The sequence below is a fragment of the Columba livia genome, chromosome 27 (genome assembly GCF_036013475.1).
Source record: "Columba livia isolate bColLiv1 breed racing homer chromosome 27, bColLiv1.pat.W.v2, whole genome shotgun sequence".
NCBI lineage: Eukaryota > Metazoa > Chordata > Aves > Columbiformes > Columbidae > Columba > Columba livia.
The window spans coordinates 1,039,017-1,055,081 of NC_088628.1; the positions used below are offsets into that span (position 1 = coordinate 1,039,017).

At 53.5% G+C, this 16,065-nt stretch overlaps 1 protein-coding gene across 8 annotated transcripts in view; it reads left to right on the forward strand.

Moving 5' to 3' along the window:
* Positions 1–15,239, forward strand: part of PGPEP1 (pyroglutamyl-peptidase I) — a 23,389-nt gene extending 8,150 nt beyond the window's left edge. For 4 of the 8 annotated variants that reach the window (XM_021291649.2, XM_065042551.1, XM_065042552.1 and 1 more), the window contains 2 exons: positions 164–396; positions 741–6,458. In XM_021291649.2, the coding sequence (XP_021147324.2) occupies positions 191–396; positions 741–933 (399 nt within the window). In that variant the 5' untranslated portion in view covers positions 164–190 and the 3' untranslated portion in view covers positions 934–6,458. Of the gene's footprint in view, positions 1–163; positions 397–740; positions 6,459–7,689; positions 7,869–9,751; positions 13,421–14,043 lie in introns of those variants that run through there. The other 4 variants (XM_065042548.1, XM_065042550.1, XR_010468286.1 and 1 more) reach the window with 3 other exon arrangements.
* The last annotated feature ends 826 nt before the right edge of the window (positions 15,240–16,065 follow it).

Below are 16,065 nucleotides of genomic sequence, written 5' to 3' on the forward strand. Positions count from 1 at the left end.
AAATGGTTAAAATCTGCCATTCTAACAGCAACCGGCTCGTTACTGCGGTATCCACACGAGAACCCTATAACAACTCCGTCGGTCTTTGATTGGGAAGAGCAGGCTGTTGCTTTTCCACCAGTTGTATTTTGGTTGATTTAACTCATTTCTTTTCTTCTTGTAGCTGGTGGTTCACGTGGGTGTTTCGGGGATGGCCACGACCGTGACTCTGGAGAAGTGCGGCCACAACGTCGGTTATAAAGGTTTGGACAACTGCCGTTTCTGCCCGGGCTCTCAGTGTTGTGTCGAAGGTGGCCCCGAGTGCATCGATTCCATTATCGACATGGACACGGTTTGCAAGAGGGTCTCGGCGCTGGGGCTGGATGTCACCGTCACCATATCCAAGGACGCCGGCAGGTACGAGGTGCTGGCGATCACCAGGTGGAATAAGACTCATCCCGCAACACGCGTTCCCTTCACACTCAATTTATGAGACCCATACGATTCGTGCGCTTTCCCCTTCTCATGGGGCTGCAATACCATCGATTTTTTCAGTGGTTACACCATCGTCATGGGGAAAAAGATAAAACTTGTCCTAAATTTGGTTAAAGTGACCACAGACTCACAGTACCTGTCTTCTATTCTGCTCTTGATCGCAGGACATTGCCGCAATGCCAAATGATAACATGGGTCATCCTGCCCTGCACTTTGCACGCTGTATTTATCACTTGTTGCTAAATAAACTCTATTTTGTATTTCAGATACCTCTGTGACTTCACTTACTACACGTCTTTATACCAGAGCCGCGGGAGGTCAGCTTTTGTCCACGTGCCTCCTTTGGGAAAGCCCTACAGCGCCGAACAGCTGGGCCGGGCGCTCCAGGCCATCATAGAGGAAATGCTGGATGTTTTGGAGCACTCTGAAGACAAAATCAATTGTCAGCACGAACACTGAACGCGGACAGAAGCTCTCCTAGTATTGCACTTCCACAATTTTTTCCCTGCTACTGAAGTTTTGGGGAAAACGGTCTGAAACGTGCAGACCCAGAATTGGAGACTTCAAAAAGAAACAAGGAAAAAAATTCCACTGCTAGAAATTGACTTTTTTTTTTGATCAGATGTGAGCATTTCAGCCCAGGCAACCGATGATTCAGAATCTCTTTTAAAACACCTGCGACTGCTGGTTCTCTGAAGCAACTGATGTGTTTGTGCTGTGTTGTATTGTCTGTCAGCCAAGCAGTGGCTCCCGACCCGTCTCACGCAGCACGGACGGGGAGTTTCCCGCCTGGACTTTGCCGTTCAGGTGCAGGGAGTCAATAACCCCATCTTCTCATGACTAGTTCTTAAATCAGAAGGTTTGCTTTTGGTTTGCTTTGATTTATTCTTTTTCCTCCCTCCTCTTTGGCCGGATTATAGGTTTTAATGTAAGAGAGTTGGAGCGGTGTGGGTTTGTTATAAGCAGCGCTTGGCGGGGACGGGGAGTCTTCAAAACCGCTTTGCTGAAATGGAAAAATACTTTAGGCACTGATTTTTCACCCCCAGTATTCGCCGGATCCTCTGTAATGCACTGGTAGCTGCAGGTAGAGGGATGGTTGGGTTCCCGTTGTTGTGGAGCAGGAATATCTCTCTCTTTAATTTTCTATGAGCCCAACTTGCGCCAAATATTCCCAAATGTCTTTATTTGTTATTATGCTCTCAACGCCGCCTTCCTCGCTCAAGTCAACCATATACCTCCTGTACAAAACACATTGTTTCATGCGTGTATAAAGCGAATCGTTAGCGGTTAAATAGCTTTGCTAAAGGCCACTTTCTCCACAGGAGATCTTTATCCAGACTCTTGGTGCTAGCTGTTATTTTTAAGGTGGAGGTTGAGTAATTGATAACCTCCTTAGTTATACATTTTTGTTCTCGTTAAAGGTTAGAAGAATAATGTTTAACTTCGAAGTTGCCATGTTAATTTGTAATAGGCATAAATAGGCGGACGTGCGGATTCAGAGACATTCTGTCAGATCTAAAAATCTTCAACCTGTTCCCGCTGTCTGTAACCCAGAGGGGGTTGTTAGAAAAATAGGAATTTTGCTTCGAATGAGGATTCTGGGGAGTTTTAGTGTCCCCCTCCCAATGGGAGGGTACGAGGTGCTGCCTCCTGTGTGAACTGTCCCGGGAGTTCATTTGGGGAAGGGCGCACGCAGGTTCCAAGCAGGACGTTAAAAGTGAATCATACGTGTTGGTTTTTGCTTCCAAATTACAAGACTCCAGCAAAAACCAGAGGATTTTACAGTGGGAACGGACACAAAATTGGTAATGGGTGACCAGTGGGTCTCGTTGAGGGACCATTTAAATGAAGAGGTCTGCGGTTTGATTCTAATGCTTTTACAGATATATATGTATATATAAAGAATAACATTTTAGAAACATTTCAGAATACCGTTATTTTAATTTTTCTAATCATGAGTGATTCTGCTATAGTATCTCTCAGTGAGAGCTGCCGTTAACTTGCTGTTTTCCAGTAGAAATCTAGTGAAAAAGGAAATAGCGCTTCTCGTGGCCCTCGGGGGGGACGGAGGCTCCTGCAGCTGTCGGGACTTTGCCAAGAGGACCAGTGTATGAGGCTTTTCTGGGACAGATTTCTGGCTTAGCGAGGAAGTGACCGCTGTGTTTCCAGGCTTTCCAGATCTAGTTTTGCATTCAAAGCCAATATTCTCTTTTGCGTTCAAATACGAAGTAGCACTTGTCAGATCGTCGGCGGGCAGGCAGGCTTTCTGATTAGTAATTTATTCTATTTAATATTTTGTTGAAATATTCGTGGTTTGACACTTTTTTTTTGCAAATAGTTGAGCTACTTATCTTGTAGGTCGATTCCTTTGCCTGGTAAGAAGTTATTGTCGGTGTACCTTAGCTGCTAAACTTATAAAAGAGGAATAATTTGCGTATTCTGAGTCAGCCATTGATTTAAGTAATTGTCAGTAACGCTATTTAATTTGCTCGTAGTTGGGAATCAAACGGGAGCGGAAAATGGACAGTTTAGTGAGGTGATGATGGAAAAAGACGCGGCGGCTCCAAATCCAGCGTCGGGGAAGCAGCGGCTGGCGGGGCGAGCAGCTTCCCACGCTGCTCTGTTCCATATGTCGCATCCCACACCTATGGATTTTCCTTCTTGGGTCCACTCGGCTGCTCTGGAGGAAAATCTGGAGCCAATTTCTGCGACGGAAAGGTTTTGGAGACTATTTTCCGGAATATTTTGAGTGTCGCCTCGAGCTGCGCGTTCCCTCGTAACCTGTTTTGGTGAAGCTTCCGTTTTCTTAGAAAACATAATTTATTTTATAATCTTTTCTTATGTTGGGGGTGAGAATTAGTCCTCAGAGGTTGTGTTTGTAAAGGGTGTCTGTGGTAGAGGAGTTTTGTATAGTGAAACATTTAAAAATGGCATTAAACTGATTTTATTTAATCTGACCTAAATTAAATACTTTTGGGTTTTTTTGGAAGCTTTTTGTTAAACTCCTGAATTCATAATACATTTCCTGTAGGTATTTTCTTTGGAAACACAACATAAAAATGGCTCAGAGCTTCAAAACGCTGATGTTTTGTGTAACACTTCCTATCTGCTTTCTCTTCCAGATCATCAATCAATAGAATTTGCTCGTTTGCACTGACCTGGGAGACCTGTTGCCAACCACAGAAAGAAAGAGATAGCGCTTGTAAGCGTAGCAAGTTCAGATTTAGTGCTAATCACTGCTAATTTTGGAATCCTGTGATTGCAAAAAGGTCTCGGGGGATATCGCGGAGAAGCGGGGTGAGAATATTGAGTGTGGAAGAGAGAATTCGGGAGGTTCCGCCGCGTGGGCTCCGGTGTCGTTCTGATCTGCGCCGGCAGCTCGGAGCGGGAGCTGGTTGAGCTGGTGGAGTTTGGTGGTGACTATTTAATTGGTTCGTTTATTAAATGCTGCGGAGGATTTTGAGGAGCTCCAGATAACTCGTAAACTCCATAATCTGGTGACGCTGATGCTGGGAGGCATTGATTCCAGTTTCCTTTGGATTAAACCTGATAATCTGCTTTTTAAAACAAAAAGGGGCTGAAAATTACCTTAAAGACACGTGGGGGACTTGATCTGTATGGGTTGCTTCCAATTGGAGATATTTTATGATGCTGTGATTTAGTTGAAGGTGAACACCCATTGTACATTGGTACAATCTATAAGATTTCGGAGCAGTTCACGCTTATCTGGAGCATTCCCCAACCTGATTGCTTCTCCTAAACGTGCTGGTAGTGGGAAAGGAGGAAGAAAAAAGGTCATGAGGATGGTTCGAGGTGTTGAATGTGGTTGTGACATGAGGCTGCAGCTGAATGAGCTTCCAGAGTCCTTCAAGTTTCCAACTCGGTGACAACTCACAGGTTGCTCAGCTCTCACCGCAGAGAGGAGGGAAATGCAAAGGCAAGAGGGGTCAAGAGTAAATTGGAGATGTTAATAAACGCTTCCTGGCTGGCTCCTTGTGGCGGCAGAACAGCCTTGTCAAGCAGGGCTCTGATCTAACGCACCCATTTACCTTTATTTATCTCCGTAGGGTTTGTACATACGTACAGGTAGGAAACTCCTAATTGTATTTACGTGCCCAGGCGGTCACTGGGAGATACAGCGTTCAAACTCCAGCGCGTCTCCGGTTGTTCTGCTGGTTGTACGGGCAACGTTTCACCTTTTAGTGCCTCACTCGGCTGGCAAAAGGGGATCATTCCAGGCCATGTCACACCTGGAATAAACCCCCAGAGCTCCCAGGCCTGCAGACCTGCGCTCCCACAGCACAGGCTCCGCTCCTGGTGGTTTTGTTAACGAAAAGGCTAAAAAAGTTAAAATCCGCTCAAGTTTCTCCTGATCCTCAATCTGCGTTTGAGCGCCGGATCTGTTGCCCGCTTGCTTAGGAAACGTGTACAAGGAACCGCGGTAGGAGGAGTTTCTTCACACCAAAAACAGGGAAAAACCCCGCCGAAATGAGCTGGGTGGGTAGTTCCCCACAAAGGGCTGAAGCGGCGATCACGCTGTCCGTGCTGGTTCACGGTTTAACTCCTCGCGTCTCTGTTTTGAACTCGGGGCGTTTCTCCGACCCTCCGCTCGTGTGGCTGATGCTCAGGCACGGAGCGGCTCCAGGCACGGAGCGGCTCCAGACACGGAGCGGCTCCAGGCACGGAGCGGCTCCAGGCACGGAGCGGCTCCAGGCACGGAGCGGCTCCAGACACGGAGCGGCTCCAGGCACGGAGCGGCTCCAGACACCAAGCAGCTCCACGGGGGAGCCGGAGCGTCTGCGAGCGAGCAGAACCGGGATGTTTAACCGTGGAAACTCCACTTACCTGGGGGTTTTAATTCTGATTTTCAGATCTCGCCCCACAGTGCAGCTGAGAGTTGTCAGCAGTTGGTATGTACTTCCACAATGTAACTTCCTATTGTCTCCTTTACTTACTTTAATATATTCTCCGATAATATTTCAATGAATTTTCAGAGTTGCGAAGGCTTTCTTACAAACTTTATCTTGGATAAAACACCCTGGTTGATACGTAACTACGCATCCCGCTGGAGATGAATTTAGTATTTTTGCACCAGAAACCCTCATGTTTTGCGGTATAAAGTGCAATTTTTGTTAGAAACCCCTTGTGTTCGTGTCTGATCAGTGTCTGAGGTGGTAAAAGCGATATTCTGCCAAACCCCCAAAGCAGAAACGAAGCCGAGGAGATTGTTAATTCCTCGTCGTATTCATTGAAACCTGCGATCCGCTTCTGCTCGGTCTATTTTAAGACAAAGTAGAGAAGAAAATGCCTCCCCGTAGGTAGGAATTAGATATAGGAAATGAAACTACACGCTGCCCTTAAAGAAAACTCTTGTGCTACTTAAATACACCTTCAGGTTTTCTATTGCACCAGCTTCTGGAATCACAAGTGTTTACTTGGATGCAACAGGGAGTGCCTTGTAATGGGGAGCGAGGAGCCGCTTGCTGGGAGGTGGGTGTTAAAACGGGGTGTTCGCTGTCCCCGTTATCCCAGATACTCTTCAGAAACTGCCCCAAATCGCCTTCTTGAGGTTTTTCTGACGCACGCTCCAACCCGACAATAAAGAAAAGAATATTTGCCGCGCTTTGTTTGGCCAAATTCATGAAGGTTTTTCCGTCTCTTTGCAATTGTGCGTTTTGCTGGGACTGGGTTCTGCGCGTCGCTCCTCTGGGCTCCTCCGTTCGTTAATTGTGAGTTAATCAGCTGTCTGGGTGCCTCAGGTGTTGCTGATCTCGTGCTTATCGGGACACTTCTCGGTCTGCCGGGGCTTTTCTGGTGTTCTCAGCGTGTTCTCGCAGTGCCTTGTAAACCCAAACAACCCCGTGTCACAAAGGGCTGTGTAATCAAGAACCGTTAACGAGCCCCGCGCTTGCTGCGGCCAAACTGGACTTTGTCACTGGAAACTTAAACCCGTGTTTCAAAGTAAATAAAGAGTTTGACTCTGATATTGGATGAGCGGTTTTTAAAAGGGTTCTGTAGGGTCGGGCATTGGTAGCGGTGATCAGGTAACGGCGGATTTGGTTTTAGACCGTTCCTTAAGCGCGTCTTTGGGTTTGTACCATTCCCTAAGGACCGGCTGTGTGGATCCCCTGCCCTGTCCCACGTGGCCATTTGTTTTTTAATGTTAACAAGATATTTATTCAAAAGAGTATTTGCAGATCTTATCTTGCCGCTATCTATTATGTAGGCGTATTTATTTTATCTATTATGTTCTTTCTTTGTACTTTGGGGCCCAGCACCAAAATATTTGTGCAGAACTTGCTTATTTATGCAAAAAAACCCCATGACTGGTATTAAGATACAGAAGCTCGGGGAGGAAAAGCTACTTCACCGTTTTCCTTTACGAATTTGAGACTCCAAACTGGATAATTCCAGGAGGCAGCTGAAAGGATCTGATTCGTGTCTGATTAATTATCAGTGTTTCACACCAAAAATGCCGGTTTTACTCAGATTTGTTATTATTCATGGGGACAGGTTTGGCAGCAGCTCTCCCTGCGCCTGGAGATGTGGAGCCACGTTCTGGAGTCGTCTCTTTGCACCCCATGCTCGAATTTGGACAAAACTCACTTGGGTTTTGCAGAATTTAAACAAAAAAGGGCAATTTGGTCTTAAATGAGGGGTCTGTGCAGCCCGGCCTGAGGATGTCGCTTCGGCTCCCTGCTGCCACCGGGCCTGGCTGGGGACAAACGGGGACGGCTGGTGCCACCAGATGGTGCTGCCATCCAGGGACGGCCTGGAGGTACCAACGGCTTCCATTTGATCCTGGGGGGTCTGGTGGTCCCACCGCCCCAGTGGTTCAGAGCTGGAGCAGCGGGGATGTCACCGTTGAAGGGACAACATCAGGTCCCTGCAGCACGCGTGACAAGGCCGGTAACTCAGCGTTTACCTCTCCCCGAGCAGACTGGAGGTTGGATTATATTCATTAGTGCAAGGCTCAGCTTTGCTAAGCCTGCGGGTTAAAGCCTGGCCTGGGTAGAGCCCAGAGCCAGCCCAGCGTCCCCATGCGGGACGGGGCTCGGTGACACACACACGCACATGCTGGCCCAAAGTTGGGGGCTCTGGCGAGGTCGTGGTGCTCTGTGACTGAGGGGGGGCAGAGAGCAAAACCTCACTATTCTTGTTGAATCTCCGCTTTTACTTATTTATTGTCGTCTCTCCGGGCACGTTTTTCCCCAGGTTTCCTTACACCAACAACCAGCGTGCGATGGGCACCAGAGCTTCGAGATCCCCGAACACCAGCCGGGGCGCGAGGTCCCTGCAGAGCCCGCGGTCCCCGCCGGCCAAGCCCTGATGAAATCGCTCTCGTTTCAGTTTGCGTTACGAGGTGATGAGCTTTTCCTGCGCGGCGTTTCCAGGTGATGTCATGCTGCTGGCTCAGCTCAGGAGGTCGTTTTGCAACCCAAACTCTCCGGGGGCGGGGGGGAAGATCGCAGCTTTTGCTCATCAGTGATGAGGAAGCTCATCGTGGAGCGTCTCTCTTGGGTTTCTTGGCTGTAGATCCCGGGATCTCTTTGCTGGGCTGGCTCCTCGTAGATCTTAATTATTTTTGTGTAGCAGCCCAGTCTATTCCCTCCTTTCCTTCTCCTCAAACCCCCCGTAAACGAGGTGGGATTTTTGGGCAGTGTCCATCTGGCGGGCCCGCTCGCCTCCCCGCGTTTTCCCAGCTCGCAAATCAAAGCTGAGCTCAAGCGAAGGTGCTGGAGAAACCCCCCCCCCCAAAAAACCCTTCACGCTTTTGCAGCCGCTGCCCAAGGGCTCCCCAGAGCTCCCCCCAGAAATCCGCAGCTGTGGGGCTGGTGCGGGGAATGGCTGGAATTTCCTGCCCGCTCCGAGCAGCCCTTGCATGTTCGGGCAGCTCCCAGGTCGGGGTTTGCTGCCTCTCGCAGCCTCGCTGGGGACGAACAGGCTCCCAGTGCACCGGGAATCCCCAGTCTGAGCTTCCCACGGCAGCAGGGATGCTCTGGCAAAGATTTGCCCATCTCGGGCTCCTCATCACGGCGTTTCAACCGTGTTTCTTTACCTGCTGCCTGGAGGTGCCTCATTGTCTGCTCCAGCTTCTCGGGAGCTTCACCCCAAACCCCGGGGTCAGTTTGGGCCCCTTGTGCCAAGAGATGAGTTTCTCATGGACACGGGTCAGTGCCAGGGGTGGGCTAACGGTTGGACTCCGTAAACCCGAGGGGCTTTTCCAGCCCAAACCATTCCGTGGTTTTGTATAAATGGGTCATCACCCACCTCTGCCACAGCCCGGGGTTGTCCTGGCTGGTTCCCAACCAGCGTCAGAGTTCAGACCTGGGTGAAAACCGCTTTCTGCTGCTCCTGGCCGGCGCTGGGTGCTCCGTACGCGGCTCTGCCCGAGTCACGTTCCTCTGACTAATTCCCTGCTGACGGGCACGTGGAGCCTGGTCCATGCCGGGTGTGCAAATAAATAGTGTATTTCTGGTGGAGGTTAGGCTGGCAGCAACCTCACCTCGTTCTTCAGCAGCTCCCATCTCGTGCCCCATCCAAAGTTGTGCTCGCGCTTAAAGAAAACCATCCAGACTTAAAATCCTGTGGTTTTAAGGGGCTTTCTGGGTTTTCCTTCCCTTGCAGCATCTCCTGAGGCTTCCCTTGCTAAAGGAGATGATGCTCTGGGATGTACTGAGGTTGGATTTTGTTTCCTTCATCTGTTCTTCCCCCCCTGGGCTCTCCTGCTGCTTTTTAAAGCTGCTTCTGTCAATAACCATCACTTTGATCCTGCCCAGGCTGAACTCGCCTCCTGCTCCTTGTGCGGATGATGCTCCAGAGGCGTTTTACCATATACCATTATACCATATATCATATTTATGTTTGCTGAAGGGGGAATCGTATTTGTAAAGACTCCTGGCTGAGGGACAGAGCTTACCTGGAAATCTGTCCGTCCGGGGAGTCTGTCCCAGGAAAGAGGTGCTCAAGGCCAGCGAAGAACACCCTCGTGCCCAGAGGACGGTGTTTTGGGGCAGAAAGGGCCTCTCACGTGATATTTCCATTTTTGGTGGCTGGTTTGGAGGCATCTCCTGCGCTGTCCGGGCAGAGGGGGCTGGGATTCAAGTTAACCATTGACCACAGGTGTAATCAAGGCAGAAATGGTGTAAAAACCACATTTTTGTCAGATGCCGTAAACTGTCGGTAAAGGTAGAATAGCGTGATTCCCACTGCGACAGGGCAAAAGCTGGTTTTTTGTACTCGCCTGATCCACCCTGTTTATTTGTCCTTTATTTAGAAACGTCTAAAGGTCGGGACAATGACCACTCTGCAAATTCATCATGACTGTGGTCAAGTGCTGGGAAAACATGGGCTGTGGCTTCCCGACCACCCCAGGCTGACGGCGGAGGGAGATTCCTCGTCTCCATCCCTGAAACCGGCTGGGATGGACCAAATCTCAGCCCGAGGTGACCACCGGAGCGTGTCGGAGCCCGGCCGGGTTCCTCCTCTCCACCAGGGGTTGTTCACCCCAAGCTGCTCCTGGAAACGCTGAAGCTGCTTCCAGCCACCAACTTCCCCAGAGACCAAGAGCCCCGGGGGCCGCTCGGAGCTTCACGTGGTGGCGGCCGCTATGGGAAGCTCTGCTGCCCTTCCCTCCCCAGCTTTTGGCTGAAAATATGCCGTGGGAAACAACTATCGACCTTGTTTGCAGGAAATATCCCTCCTCCGGCATCCGATTCGCTCAGCCTGAGTGGTTGTGGGGAGCATGTGAGATCCTGGAGGCTGTGGGGAGCAGCCCCAGCCTGATGCTGTTTGCAGAGGGATGCTCTGGGTGTGGGATGCTCTGGGTGATGGGTGCTTTGTATTTGGGATGCTCTGGGTGATGGGATGCTCTGTATTTGGGATGCTCTGGGTGATGGGATGCTCCAGATGTGAGATGCTCTGGATGAAGCGATGCTGTAAGTCACTCTGTCCTGGGGCCGCTGTGTGCCCATTGCTGGGGGCTCTGGCTTTTGTTGGAGGCTCTCAGCACCTTTTTGGGAGCTCAACAGCCATGAGGAACAGACAGACCTAAAATCTGGAAGGCAACACTTCCCCTCCTGCTGTTGAAATAACAAATGAATTTTTGCTGATAGCTGCAAAAATATCCGGGGTTTCTGCAAACACACTCAGGCAGGCGACTGCAGGGGGTTTTCACACTTTTTGGGGAATAGGAACTCTCCGGAACCCCTTGTCTGTGCTCACCCCCATCAAGCCATCCCACTGCGAGCCCTACACGAGCTGGTTCAAGTTGGAGGCTGCAGCCGGCGTGCATTGCATGCGGAAGTGACCAAAGTTCATGTTCCCCTTCTTGTTCCTTTTGGTGTTTGGTTTCAGCATTTCCAACGTCACTTCTTCCCCCCGTGCTGGCTCAGCTGGGAGCCGCAGGTGGCTCTGGGGACCTGCTGTGTCCCCTCCCCACGGTCCCTGCTGCCCACCTCACCTCTGGAGGTGCAGAGAGATGGAAAGTGCCATTTCCATCTTCTCCACGCTCAGCTCTGAGCTTTCCTTGGGTTTTCTGGCCGTCCCACCCGCGGGTCTCCCCGTGATGGGAGGGATGCGCACAGGGTGTGTTAACGGGAGAGGAACCCGCGTCCCACTGGGAAACAGGCGATGGATAGATCTGACTTTCTGCTGCAAAGAGGTGGTGCGGTGCCAGCCCAACGAGGGCCGGAGGAGCCGTGCGGTGCCGCTGCCGCGCGGGCGGAGGCTTCGCAATCGCATCTCGCAGGCTGGTGGGGACACGCCGGGACGTTTCACAACCGGCCGCTCCGCACTCACAACCGCTGCTCTTCCAACACGAGTTTAACGGCTTTTGCAGGACTGTAAATCTCTGACTTCCATGGCTGGCGCCTTATGGGGGAAAAACATCCGGCTTCGGTGAACTTTGATGCTGTGAGGCCCCATGCGTCACTCGCGGATGGGACTCGGACCACGCAACACGCCTACAGTTCGAAAATTCATTGCAAAAGCAGAAATTTCAGGATTTGGGGGTTTGGCCAGTATTGCTCAAGGGGCAAAGGGATTGCTGGCAGGTCAAGGCCAATTTCTGCTCCTGGTCACGCTACACGGCCCCGATTTGGCTTTGGATGAGCATCTTTGGCACCTCGCAGAGGGTGGAGGGGGCGGGTGGCCAGGCTGTCACCTGCTGGGGACCTGGAGATGCTCGTGGTGCTCCCAGGAACTCCCCAAGGATCCTGCAGCTCCAGTTGGAATAGAAGTTTGGGTTGGAGGGCCCCTCCAGCTCCCCCAGTGCCCCCTACCATGACAGGGACATCTCCACCAGCTCAGGTTGCCCAGACCCCCGTCCAGCCTGGCCTGGGATGTCTCCAGGGATGGTTCATCCACCACCTCTCCAGGCGACCTGTTCATGATGCTGCTTGTGCTGCCAAACTTCTCCTTTCGCGTGTTTTAAGGGGAAGAATTTGGTCTTGGTTTTGCTCAGACAAACCCTGGAGAAACCGGGTGAGAAAGGCAGGAATAAGGCTGGAGCGGGGGATAAACACCGTAAATCCCAGGATTACGCAGCGGGAGCGCAAGACCAGGTGCTTGGCTCAACTTCAGGACATTTGGGAACAGCCTCGTCAGTGCCGGGGGGGATCTGCCCATTGCCTTGTCCCACTGCGGGGTTTCTGCTCCCTCTGGTTGTGTTGTTTGGTCAAAGCATCCCTTGGAGAAGGCAAGAGCTGGGTGATCCCATCCTGGCATTGGCCCCTTGTTCCCACCGTGGGTTTTCTCTGCTTCCCGCTGGCCCCGTGCCACCCCGGAGCACTCAGCTCCATCCCGAAACGGCTTCGGGCTGGTGCCCGGGTGATGTAACCGTGGCCGTCGTTGCTTCAGAAGGGACCGAACCCAGGGCAGGGCCATGGAGGAGCCGCTGCCGCAAAGCCGGGCTGCGGTGTCATCAGCCGGTTTGGTAGGACAAGGTCTAACCTTAATCCTCTCCCACCCACCTGCATTGCCGGGGTGCCCGGATGCCGCTTCAGGGGGGCGTTTAGGGAAAAACTGCATGTCTGGCTCAGCCCCACGCGATGATGGGGACCTGTGTGACAACGGGGACCTGTGTGAGAATGGGGACCGGCACAAGGAGAAGGATGGAGGCGGCCACTGAGGATGTAGGGATGGACGCGCCGTGCCCGCAGCGCTCTCCACCTGCACATCATCCTCTGTCCATCGCCTCCTGCCACCTCCGAGGCCAGCGCTTGTCACCTGTGGCCACTTGTCCCTCACCAATGGAGTGAGTGGGATCCCCTCAGCCACGAGCCAGCTGGGGAGAACAGGAGGTGGAAGGGAAATATTTGTGCCTGAGAAAAACCAAGACATATTTCTCATCTCTGCGGCTGCAAATTGCCTGATCCTGGCACCACCGGGGTGCGAAATCCCAGGCGGAGCAGGAGAGATTCCTGCTGGGCGTTTATTCCGGCGTCACCCGCCGACAGCCCGGGACGGGGAGGGGGGGACGGAGGGCGGGCAAAGTTCGGCTCCTATAAAAATCCGATCTGGTCCACTTCATACATCCCCTGGGCAGCAGCGCCGGGAGCTGCACCTCCAGCGCTGGGTTGTTTTTGCGCAAGAAGTTCTGTGAATCAATCGCTCCCCTGCGTGATGCCGAGGGCACTGCGGGACGTCGGGGCTGCCGTCACCTGCCTCCAGCTCCTGCTGCTCGTCACCTGCGTGGAGCCGAGGCCGCGCGGGTGGGATGAGGACAGGACCCAGCTGGAAGCCGTCAAGAAGGGGATCCTGGAGCGGCTGGGGATGTCGGCTCCCCCCGTCGTCCGGCAGCGGCTGGACCAGGAGAGCATCCGCCAGGCGCAGCACCTGTACCGGCACAAGGTGGCCGAGGTGATGGGGAACCGGAGCCGGGAGGAGGAGGAGGAGGAAGGATCCGTGTCGCGGACCAGGCGCCTGCACCGCCTGACACCCACCCGTGAGTGCCCGCGTCCCCGCGTCCGTCCTGTCACCCTCGTCCCACGTGTGTCCCCTGCCCTGTCCCCACCCGGGCGTGTCAGTGTGTGCCGGGACATGACTGGGCATGAACCGCACGTGTCCCCGTCACCCTTACCCAGACAGCTTCTCCCGCCCTGGCGGTGACAGGAGCTGCCGTTTGAGCTGTTTTGCTTAAAAACACCAAAAATTTGGGATGAAGGTTTTGCCCAGTGGCAGCTGTGGGTGCTCGGAACGGGGGCTGAGCAGTTGGGGACAAACAGAGGGGACATGGGGAGGTGCCATCCTTAAAGCCCTAGTTTGGGGTTTCATCTGGATCTGGGGTGATTTAGGGAAATATTCAGCTCCTTGGGCTGTGGGGGGAACTGGGGTGGGGGCTTCACGACCCTCCAGTTGGGGGGTCCCTGGGGATGGTGTGTCCTGGGTGGTCCAGGGATGAGGATGGGGCTGAATGTCCCCGTGTCCCCAACCTCGGCATCTCCTCGGGATCCGTGTGATTCCACGTTGGCGGCGGTTTGGCTGCGGGACAGGAGCCGGTCACGAGCCTGGGCTGGTGGGGGGGTGGATTGCCAGCTCTTACATCAGCTGTCCTTGTTGTCCCCGCAGTGCTGCACTGGCCAGATGTCCCCCAGGGACACCAGGACCCTCAGGGGCACCAGGACCCCCGTGGTCCCTACCGCTATCGCCTCATCCTGTCCCACACCGAGACTTTCCACCGGCAGCTCCGGGTGGTGCAGGCGGAGCTGAAGCTCTTCAAGAAGTCCTTGGCATCCCACGCCACGTCCCCTTTGGCCACCTCGCTGTCCCCGCGGGTCAGTATCTACGTGCTGGGGGGCGCTCACGAGACCCCCAAGCTCCTGCGGAGCCAAGAGCTGGACCGTGACACCCTGAGCTTGGACATCACAGCAGCCGTGCAGCCCTGGGCCACGGGTCCCGAGGACACGCTGCGCCTGGAGCTGGTGTTCACGGCCAATGTCACCGCCTCGCTGGCCACCTCGGCGGGGGAGACGCTGGTCCTGGAGGTGGAAACCCAAGAGCCAACGGTTCGGAGAGCCCGGCGAGCCCGGGGGCTGGAGGAGGAGTGCGGGAAGAGCGATGGGAAGTGCTGCCTCAAGTCCCTCAAGGTCTCCTTCCAGGACATCGGGTGGTCAGACTGGGTCATTGCCCCCAACAGCTACTACATGAGGTTCTGTGAAGGCTCCTGCCCCCACAACTACAAGCCGGCCAGCATGCACGCCCAGATCAAAGCCCGCATGCACTCCCTGTCCAAAGCCACCCCCCCGCCCTGCTGCGTCCCCGCCGCCTACGACCCCATGGTGCTGATGCACTACGACGGGCAGGGCCGGCTGGTGTCCACTGTCTTCGAGGACATGCTGGTCACCAAGTGCCACTGCGCCTGACGCCGTCGCCTTGGACCCCAAACACATCCTGGCAGCTCCAGCATCCCAGAACCCAGCCCCTGTGGCACAAACCCCCCTGGGCTCTCCGGTTGTGACCCCCCTCCCTCCACAAGCCACAGTAACTTATTCCCCCCTCCCGCTTTTCCTGTGTTTAAAACCTTCGTTTATTTTGTAGGTGGGTCCTTTCCAGCCCGAAGGGGCCGGGGGTGGGTCTGAGCATCATTTTTTCTCCGCTTAGAGCCTTATTTATACAACCTTCTTATTTATTGCTAACTTATTGCATTTTATAGCAAAATAGGGGTTTTTTGGGGAAAGGTTTTTTGTGTGTATTATTATTTTATATATTTCTATAAAACAGAAACAATGCCATAATGTAAATGAATAAAGCGATGGGAACGGGGATGCTGGTGGCTCCTCTTGCCCAGTTTGGGGGGTCTCCAAGAGCACGGGGTGAGCAGAGACCTTCAGCTGGGGGGTCCCACAGCTCGGCCCCTCGGCTGAACCTGCTCCACGTGAATTCTCCGGTAAATCCTCACGGTTTCCAGGGCTGGAGCAGCTCCATCCCTGCCCCGGGGGGTGAGTAACACCCGGGTGATGCTCCCAGAGACCTTTGAGCTCTTTGTGTCCTCCAGATGGGCGCTGAGTGCAGCCTTGACCCCCCCAGGCACGTCCAGCTGGGATGTGGGTGATGCCCGATTTCCAGGTATCTCAGCTGTGTTGGGGGAAAACCATCGCTCCCCCCCCCAGTTCTGCCAGCACAGAGGTCGGTGGCACACGCCATTGTCCCCAAGGGACTCGCCACAGGATGGGGTGGCTCTGCTGGTCACAGTTCCTCTCTGTCCTGCCCCCTCTTCCAGCACATCCCGGGGGTGTCCTGGGCTGCTTGGTCCCTTAGCAGCTCCTGGTGGGGACCTGGTCTTGGGGAACATGGGATATGGGGACCCCTAGTCTGGGGACATGGGCTTTGGGGACCAGGACTTGAGGGACAGGGGATATGGGGACTTCCATCCTGGGAATGGGGTTTTTGGGAACCAGGACTTGAGGGACAGGGGATACAGGGACCTCCACTCTGGGAATGGGGTCTTTGGGGACCAGGACTTGAGGGTGACGGGATGTGGGGACCTCCAGTGTGGGGACATGGGCTTTGGTGACCAGGACTTGAGGGACACAAGCTGTGATGTCCTCCACTCTGGGGACCTGGGCCAAAGTGATCTGGGCTCTGGGGACC